We start from the raw sequence: 9,993 nt of genomic DNA on the forward strand, positions 1-9,993 counted from the left end.
TATGCGCTAAGGGAAGGACTCTGCTTAGCACAACATCTAGGTTGTGACAAGTTCATCATACAATCAGACAACTTGCATGTCATTTATACAATGTCGTCCGCGGCAACTTTTTATCATTGTCGTATTCTATCATCAGGTTTTGAGACGATAGAATGCAAGTTTATTTATATATCAATAAAGCTCGTCGTATGGCCTTCCCTCAAAAAAGAAAAAAAAGAACCATCGAAAAGGAAACAGCTAAAGAATGGTTACTGCACAAACATTTCAGTTCAACAAATGTGGCTTTGTAGCATAAAATAATATTTTGAGTTCCACAGATGACTTTCCAAAAGCATTATCCGGCAGAAACAAATGCAGAATTATATAAGGAATGTGGAATTATACAACTGACTAAGAATTTATTGTCAGAATACTGTTACAATACAGTGCCATACAAAGAAGAAAGAAGAGCTAAAGAAAATAAAGACTGCAGCATCTAGATCAGGAATGATGTAGATGGACGCCTTGGTTCTTGGTCTTCTTGCATGATTCCCCTTGTTTACTTGCAAGTTACCAGCAAACTAATTGTCTGAGTTTGTCCTGCATAAGAGACTGAACAGAGGACGAATACAAAGAAAAGGTAGAAATATGTTTTGCATGTTCAGTGAAGCAATACTACATATTACTCCATCCTAAAAAGTGTTGCATGCCGCCCTAGACTCGATGATTCCATGCAAATCAAAATAATATGAACACAGCTCACGGCAACTGTGAAACGGTAAACAGATAACAGGGCAGACACCACAAGCGACTGCTGAGCAAATTTACTCATGCTCCATCACTAAAATACAGAAAGTATGTTACATTTTTACACTATTGTCACATTAACTTCTATGCAAACTGTTGCCGTCAGGATGGGGAACTAAGCATATCAAAATCTGATTTCTCCATTAGTTTTACATGTCTTGTCTAGCCGCAACCAAAGAAACTGAAACAAATGAGTCTGAGAATTCCTGCAACCAATAGATGAACATAGTTATTCTTTGAACAATGCACTTCTATGGAATCTTATTATGCGTTAGTTGATGGGAAGCAACACAACAATAACTATTTAACGGCACACACAGTAGATCCATAGATTAAAACACAGTCGCTCTTTCAAGGTCAGAACTTTTCATATGATGTTAATATGATTAGTTACAAAAGTAAGGTGATTAAAAGTTGACAACTACACATTCTACTGGTATCTGTACAAATTATGGCTTCAACAATCATAATTATGGTTGAAGTGGCAACCAATGCCCATAATTAATCATCTATACATTATAGAGCCCTTTTACAAAAGAAAATCATTTTCATCGTTTTGTATGTAATTGTCGTTACTGGAGTCAAACAGCAAAATATGAATCTTTTTTGTTGAATCCTTACTGAAGTTTTCTCCAAATTAAATTTTGTGCATTTTTTGTTGAAAAATTAAATGCACAGATGCTCACCAGCTAGGCCTAAGAAGTACCGCTGGGCCCAGAACAACATTTGGCATGGACAATAGGCCCCAAATGCGACCTTTCAAGACCAACAATATTACCATCCGGCGCATTCATGTAAACTGCACCTTTATACATCCACTCCTCAGTTTCATCACTGTAGAACTCCTCAAATGTCTCTTGACATAAAGCACATGTTGTTTGGTCCTCATCGGCAGGAACAGCCATTTCTTTCTCTTCATTTCTGTCAAGGACTGGTTCCATGTGCTCAAAAGAAGGAACACCATCATTTCCTACTGTTTCTGCTGCTCTTAACCACTCCCTCACAGTGACAAAATATTTACGTGAAGATTGCTTGCGATTTTTGGAATTTCTGTTTTTCGTAACATGCCAATCCATATGAACACGGTGCTCTTCTTGGCATTTGAAACGAAGGCCACAAGTTTTGCATTGCCTGGGGAGATCCTGATACAGAGCATTTATGACAGACTCGTTCCGTACCTTGAGGTCTACATTGAAGTCGACTCCAACAGCGTCCTAAAGGAACATGTTTATTAGTATAATAAAAATGTAGAATTAGGTGCATAAAGAGTAATATTAGATATAGCCATAATAAGGTGCACACATGCATTAGAAGTACCTGAGGTTGACTAGGAGGATCCAGTTTAATTACACCCTGTTGCACAAGGTTACTTAAAATTCCAGAAAAATATGGTGTAGGGCCACCAACTTGTGATGATGATGGACCCATCTGCAGTGAAGCAGGAGGTAGACCTCGATGCAATGGTTGCAGAGCAAAATTGGGCATTGGTAGCGGTGGGACTGGTGGCGTTGTTGCACTACATCCTTGTCCTTGGAATGGATTTCGGGTTGGATCTACAGGGATGCTGGGTGCAAAGCCTCTAAATGCAGCCTCCTGAGGGCGAGATTGGGTATGAGGATGAAACTGCTGTGTATGATGAGGCTGAGATTGATTTTCCAAAATTGTGCCTTTATTTTGTTGTCTGGATGTCAACAAATCTGGGTGCTGATATGGTGGTTGAGCTAAGTTAACGGTACTTACAGTTTTCCGATCTAAGGAATCATACTGACGCCTTGGAACAAATACAGATGAATTGACTCCTTGGCTAATAAATGGCCTAATTTCAAGACTATCTGTTGCATGTCTAATGTACTTTGTATCAGGTGGTGGCTGATTATGATGAAGAGGAGGCCATTCTATGGGAGCAGGAGTAAGTGGGGGCCTATGATTCTCTATGTCTATATTCATAGCATCATATGTACCACCAGCGGCCAACCTCTTAACAGGCATTTCACCATCAGTGGGCAGTGGCAACCTATTCAGTGAAGGATGAGGTGCTTGTACTCGCACTGGCAGACCATTTGTTTGTTGCCAAGGTGGAGCTTGCATAGCAAGAATTCTCCCAGTATCAAGGGTATTCTCAGAACTATGGTACTCTGAAATAGCTCCATTCCGGGGACCAAAATTGCCTGTATATCGCCTAGTGGCCATGTCAACATGCTGCAAAAAGGCATGGTCAACAGTAAATAAAGTGGGTCCATATCAATACAAGATTAACAGTTGTAATAAGTTGAAATGGTAAATGATAAAATGTTAAAAAGTTGCATTAGAACATTATTATGACAATGAAGTAATTATGTATACTATTGAGGCCTACTTTGGTATCATCCGGTACACATGGTATATACTATATGGACTCCTCAATATTACTGCAACTAATTCAATAGCACAAAAATTCCAAAACCCAAAGGAAATGAAACAAGAGAGTTTCTAAGTGACATCTTTGGACAAATATGTAACCCATCAAAAGGAGAAGAACCACCATGAAAGAAAACATAAAAGGCATTACAATACAACTACCCTTTTCGATCAAAAAGTGACACCATGGAGAGCCATTGGATAAATCATTCTAACATTCACCAACAATATCCTTAGATTAGCTGACTCAAATATATGACTATTTTAGTCACAAAGAATACTTCCATAAATCATAACTGTATAATTCATTATTACATTTGCAAACACACTGATTAATTGGTGAACAAAGTTGTATAACTGTGATTATGTAAAGAAAATAACACTAACAACACTTTTATTTGAACGCAGGAGATACATCAACAGAAAAGGCTCACCAATTAGTGAAAGACATGCTAAAAGGTGTGAGGAGTGTTATGCCAACTATTCATTGATAATTAAAGAAAGATTAGACAAGCTTACACCAGCAGTAGGAATCCTATCTTCGAGAATTAATGCCGGCCGATCTGCTGCTGACTGAGAAGCTTGGCCTTGCCAACAGCGCATCCCAATATCAGAATCCATCTGTCCAGAGTTTGGCCCAGGAAAGCCAGCTCTCAAGGTTTCAGAAGAAGGTAAGGACATGCCGTTTCTGTTTCGGATAGACAAAGTTGGACTCATATCCTCCCAAGAATACTCCTCTTCCTCTGAAGTGAGCCAATTTTGTGCACTAGATCTGCTTGACATGCCATTTGATTCTAGGCGTTGCATCTTGGGAAGCCTTTCATCAGTATCGTTGGCTTGAGAATTTCCATAAGCATCAATAAGTTCTCTTGCACTTCGTTTCCTATGCTCTTCATCAAGCATACTCATCGAAGGCCGCTGTGCGCCATCCTCAAAAGTCCATTGTCGTTCAAACCAACCATTTCGATCAGGCAATCTTCTGGGATCATGTCCCAATACAGAATGAGACAGCGGTAGCCTCTCTGGTGGTCTCTTGGGGGATGCATTCCTAGGGAGGACATCACGAGGTGGTGATCTGGACATGTCTCTTCTTGTCATTCCAGTACGTGACCGAAATGTCTCTTGCTGATCAGGATCATCAGCATAAAGTATCGTAGATTTCTGTCCGTATGATTCCAAAACAGATTATCAGTAAAACTTGTGTGATAAGTAGTACTCCCTCCGTTCCTTTTTAATTGACTCAGATTTAGTACAAATTTGTACTAAATTCGAGTCAATTAAAAAAGAACGGAGGGAGTAGATATCACATGCTGCATTGGAAGTAAAACAACTAAGTAGCACATGTCATACTTATCCTCAATATAAAAAAATATTGAAAGGGGTAATTTCTTTTGAAATATATGGGTACGCTTTCACTTGGAAGAAAAACTGAAGCAATACTTAAAGTGAACTGTATCATTAACTTGGCAACATGAAATGGTGGGAAGATAGGAGCTCTAAGATTGTCAGAGGACTTGAACAGGAAAATCAATAAGAAAAACTTTTCTTTGTCACAACCAGTGAAGAGAACACAATCAAAGCAACAACTGCTGAGCCACTGGTCGACGGCCGGTATGTTGCAGTGAATAGAAAAACAGCTACACCAGCGTCGGAGCCCCGATTGCTCTCACCCAAGCTCCTCCATGACTGGCAGCACAACAGTCCCGACTGATTTTTTTGCGACCCAAATCATGAGTTGTGTTCTGGTACATGTTTGTCAAGAGGCTTTTTTTTCTCCTTTTTAATGCAAATTGAGATTATAAATGGAGGTAGAACTGGGGCATGTGAGGGCTAATGTACCACCCGCTACTATTCTTACCAACTGACATACTTTTAGTAGTATAATAGAAAAGTAAAACATTGTGTCTTTCTAGAACTTAGGATAATGCAACTATGAGTGGTGCTTATGATGCTTTGCCTGGGTCCTCAACGGCTCAGTTTACACTGCTACGCTAACAAATTTCTAAATATTGTAAGTTCAGAAAGCCCAGAACTCGTTTGTGCTGATATTCAGTATAAGCCTTGGAATGCTTCTTATCAAGAAAAGGTGAAAAAAAATGCAAAACTGTCTGATTTGCAAGTTGCAACACGCATTACACTGCTAACAACAATCATTAAACTTGTGCAATTTAGCTTTGGCGAGAGAATGGAACCACTACTAAACTGCCCAGAAAACAAAGAGTACAACTTATCTGGTTCATACATAGAGAGAACCCCACAAGCAGAATCAATAAGAACTCGAAGGTTTGAAAGCCAGATTAGGAGTAGGAGGCGGAGTAAAAGAATGGCAAGAGGAGCAAGAGGGCAGATGGAATGCCAAATACCTGGAGCTTTGAAGAAGCTGCAGGAAATCCCCGCAAGTTATTTGATGTTAACCCATTAATATGATCCTCCTCCACATCAATCATTTGCCTGCCTAGAGTTGCTAGTTGATCAACCTGATTTACAAAAAAGGCGTCAGCTTCAAATTTGATTTTAAATAGTGCAGGCGTGATAGGTTGGCAGTCCATACAGGACAATCCCTCCTCCGTCCCATAGGAACTCGTTTTCATGTCCAAACTTTCACCAATAATATATGTCACATATTATACCATTGAAAAATTTAGTAGAATACCATTGAAAAGTTCATTCGAATACGAACTCAATAATATAACTTTTGTGACATATAATCCATCTTTCGTTGGTTAAATTTAGGGTCAAGCGTAGATTTCGAAAAACATGTGCATCGCCTAAATAGGGACGGAGGGAGTAGCAAGAAAAGAACATGCTTGAAACCCAAAAGATGAAGTAGCTATTGGTTATTATTGAACTGGTCGCATTGACAGATTATTGTCTACTGCTATACCAAAAACTCTTACCTTGCTGCCATGCTTGAACTGGTGCGGTTCTTCGAGATACTTGAGATTTACATGGATGCCATGAGATAGCTTAGGAGATAGCGACTCTGACTGCCGCGCATTATTCGTTGTGGCGGGACGCTTATTCTCTGAAGGAGAAAATTGAAGCTCATCCTCAATCCCTCGAAGGACAGAAGAAGGGAAGACTTGCGACCAAGTACGAAAGAGGTGCCGCATTGAACCATGCTGATTAGGATGAACTTTCCTGTATGCATAACAGAATACCTTGTGCAACCTAGTGGAAAACTGCGCTATGTATTCTCGTCCTATGTTCTTCACGATACTGTCTAGCAGATATAAAGACGGCAATGTCTGTTCGGCGGGCACCTGCAAGCATTGCAGAATGATTCCTGTCATGCAAAGGGACCTTGGGTGCAGAAATATGTAACAGAATCTTTGATTTTAGGTTAGTTGGTTCCATTTCATATTTATTACTGTCTTCTTCAGAAAGATTATAAAAAAAGTTCTTGCTAACATTCAACTTCGGGCTGCACCTATTTCACGAAATAATAAGACATGCAGTTTCACAGAATAAAATCCCGTATACAAAGTAATCTAGGAACCTGTCTGTCATCAATTATTCATAACAAACTTGTGCACAGCCAATTTTAGTTCAGTTTCAGCCTATCGACAATTCCTAGCCAAAATATGCACAAGCACGAGGTGTGTTTTAGCCATATATTCTTTTTAGGTTTGGGTTTTCACCCAATATATATCAGAATGATAATATTAAAAGTAAACTGAGCAATAGTATACGCTGGGGTGCATTCATTCGCTTGGAAATTGTTGAATCTCACTCACTCTGGTTACTGAACTCAGGCAATCACATTCATAGAAACAGGAATTCTGAGATTGTGAACTACCACATGAGCACCAATTCGTCATCAAGACCGACAGTGTACATTTAATTCTACGGAGCTTCTCAACTCCACCAAACCCTAGCGGCAATGATGCAAACCCACAAGGAACTATCTGACGGACAAGCATAGCACAGCAAGCAAGCTACGTAGCCGAAACCCTAGCCCAATCCATTCTCTCGGAAAATACAACGTAACCGCCCCCCGCAGAAAAATCCTTGGGGAGGGCAGAACAAGCAAGCACCTCGAAGATGCGGGCGCAGATGGCGGCGGCGATGCCCCTGGCGGCTCGCGCGGCGTGCTGCTCGGCGATGATGGTGAGCTCGGTGATGATGGGCTTGCAGTTGAAGGTGAGGTCTGCGAGGACCTCGTCGTAGACGGCCACGACCGCGGCGGGCCCCGGCTCCTCCCCGGCCTCCTCCCGCAGCCGCGCGCGGAACCGCTGCACGACCTGGCCCGAGACGGGGGCCGCGGCGGCGGCGGCGGCGGAGGCCATGGGGGCGGGGGGATCTAGGGTTTCGGGGGCGGGGAAGGGGAGCGCCGCGGCGGGCTAGGGTTTGGGAGGGTGGTGACGAGGGCGAGGCAGAGGAGGCATGCGGGAGCGGAGCGCGGCCAGCGGGTTCGGCTTGATTTGGGATTTTGTAACGGGGATCGCGTGATGGTCCTTGATTTTCCCGATCACCTGCCGGAATTCAATCCCGGTGGTGCCAGGGGCAGGAGCGAGGCCGTCCGATTGGGATCCGACGGTACAGGTCAAAACGGAGCGAGGAACGAATGGCGCTTTTCGTGAAGAAGTGTTTTTGAGGTTCCGACTGTGATCATGTTGTTTCTTCAGGGCCGATATGTTGCCATGTGCGTCAGGATAATGTGATATGGTAGCTGCGTCTATGCACAAGCACAATATCAAACCAGTACCGTGTCATCTTGAAGACGATGATTGGATTGGATTCTCCATTGAAGTGTGTGTGTGTGGTTGTTCCCTAGCAAACAGAAAGGTGTGTGGTTGTTTCCGTCCTTCCCGTGTTAAGTTAAGTGTTTGTGATATGCATTGAAAAGCATGATGTTATGGTACAAAGGAATATATGCGTGTAGATGCACATGCTTTGTACATGTGCCGTTATGACTTTGTTGATAGAGTGTTAATATCTTTCATCATAAGCTCTATTGCAGGTGCATTGGTGGGTTATTTATATGCTTGCCATGTGCTACATCTTTGGGGGACAAGCACCATCAAAAACATGACCCTTACACTAACTTTTCAACATATGTTCATAAGTCTCGACTACCTTTCGACATAAATGAATGATGAAAAATGTTGACAAACGTATCCTATTATCCACGGGTTCGAAGATAATCATGGTTAGTTGCTTGGTAGGATAGTACTGCGCACAAGCAACGAGACATAAGTGTTAAGGACACAAAATATTACATGTCCTCCTTGTATTGTAGGCAAAAGATGAGCATGGGAATGTAATGTAGAATCCAAAATAGGGAAGAGAGTTTGTGTGAAGGAATGGCAGGAGGACAACGACACAGGATCCAGGAAACACAAACCAATCTAGGCGCATCGCCAACTCCCCCGTCTCGAGGGTTTCTTCCGGGTAAGCACCATGCTGCCTAGATCGCATCTTGCGATCTAGGCAGCGCACGTTTATCCGTCGTTCATGCGTTGCTCGTACTGAAGCTTTTTTGATGGCGAGCAACGTAGTTATCATAGATGTTTTAGGGTTAGCATCGTTCATCATATCATATGTTATCGTCGTGCAACCCTTAGGCATCTAGCCGCCCTTACACCTATCTTGGGTGTAAGGGCGGCACCCCGCTTGATCATTGTTTAGTAGATCCGATCCGTTATGATTGCTCCTTGTTCTTCAAGGATTAGTTTAATATCCGCATCGTTAGACCTTACAAACGGGTCGAAGGATCCAGGTGGCGCGTAGGGTGTAGTTTGCTAGCCCTAGACAGGATGTTCCGAGGATCAACTTTGTGTTGGTTTTTAGGCCTTGTCTAGGGTCGGTTTACGATCACCGTGCGTGGCCGCCGAGCTCGATCACGAGTAGGATGTTCCGATTATGCGGTGAAAACCCCAAATCGTAGTAGGTCGTTTTAGCTTCATCTTGATCAGCGGGACCACCATCCGATCGTACACCTCGTACGCATCATGGGTGGATCGGCTCCTTGAGCCGATTCACGAGACAACTCGAGAGCCGATCGAGGCTCGTATTTAACGTTTACGTGTATGCCATGCAGGAAACTAAGCGAGGCATCATCCAACACCTTCCCGACCGGGTATAGGTCGGGTGGCACGCCCTTGCATCGGCATCGGACGTGCGTGCCGAAGGCTTTGCGGGCCGTCGCTCGGAGGGACCAGGGCCAGCCGCGATCTCGGGAGATTCCCGGCTCTACGGTGTTGCCCGTCGCTGCCCGCCGGTGGGTTTCGACCGCAACACATTCGGCACGCCCGGTGGGACAATCTTCGACATCAACCGCGTCGCCATCTACATCCGAGATGGCGGAAGGCACTCCGGTTAAGTACGAGGATCCGGCCGAGGAGCTCAAGAAGAAGCATGACGAGATCAAAGCAGTCCTCGAAGCCGACCTCATCGGCTCTTTCCACGGAACCCGCTCACATGGCATCGGGTGGAAAGGGTTCTCACCGAGGCGCGCTCGATGGAGTGGACCTGTCCACCCCGTCGGAGGAACGCACCAGGTCGCTGCGTCGGGAGATCAACTTCATGGTGGCTCATTCGCTGCACCGCCATTCCGAGAGCCCGGTGAACACTTTGGAGCGTGTCGCTCGCGCGTGATCCAGGAAATCATGAGCCATCGGTATTCTCCGTCGGGACCAGCTCGGGGACTTACCAAGGAGAGATGCCACTCCAGTCCCGTCCACCGCTGCCGTTCGCGTTGGTAGCACCAGAAGTGCCGAATTCACCGGCATCCGCCGTTAACATGGTGGGGCTCGCTTACCCTGGAGGGTGCCCGCCAAGATTCTCGTTCAACATCAACATGATAGG

The 9,993-nt window shown here is 43.9% G+C and overlaps 1 protein-coding gene across 1 annotated transcript; it reads right to left on the reverse strand.

Annotated features, from left to right (window-relative positions):
• Window positions 1–615: 615 nt before the first annotated feature.
• LOC124689102 (polyadenylation and cleavage factor homolog 4-like) lies at window positions 616–7,472 on the reverse strand. Its single transcript, XM_047222700.1, has 7 exons — window positions 7,221–7,472; window positions 6,081–6,446; window positions 5,547–5,660; window positions 3,703–4,344; window positions 2,104–2,985; window positions 1,473–2,000; window positions 616–992 (listed from the first exon to the last, which is right to left on the reverse strand). The coding sequence occupies exons 1-6, from the start codon at window positions 7,470–7,472 to the stop codon at window positions 1,482–1,484; spliced, it is 2,775 nt and encodes a 924-aa protein (XP_047078656.1). The 3' UTR covers window positions 616–992; window positions 1,473–1,481.
• Between the last annotated feature and the right edge of the window lie 2,521 nt (window positions 7,473–9,993).

Source organism: Lolium rigidum, chromosome 1, assembly GCF_022539505.1.
Source record: "Lolium rigidum isolate FL_2022 chromosome 1, APGP_CSIRO_Lrig_0.1, whole genome shotgun sequence".
Taxonomy (NCBI): Eukaryota; Viridiplantae; Streptophyta; class Magnoliopsida; order Poales; family Poaceae; genus Lolium; species Lolium rigidum.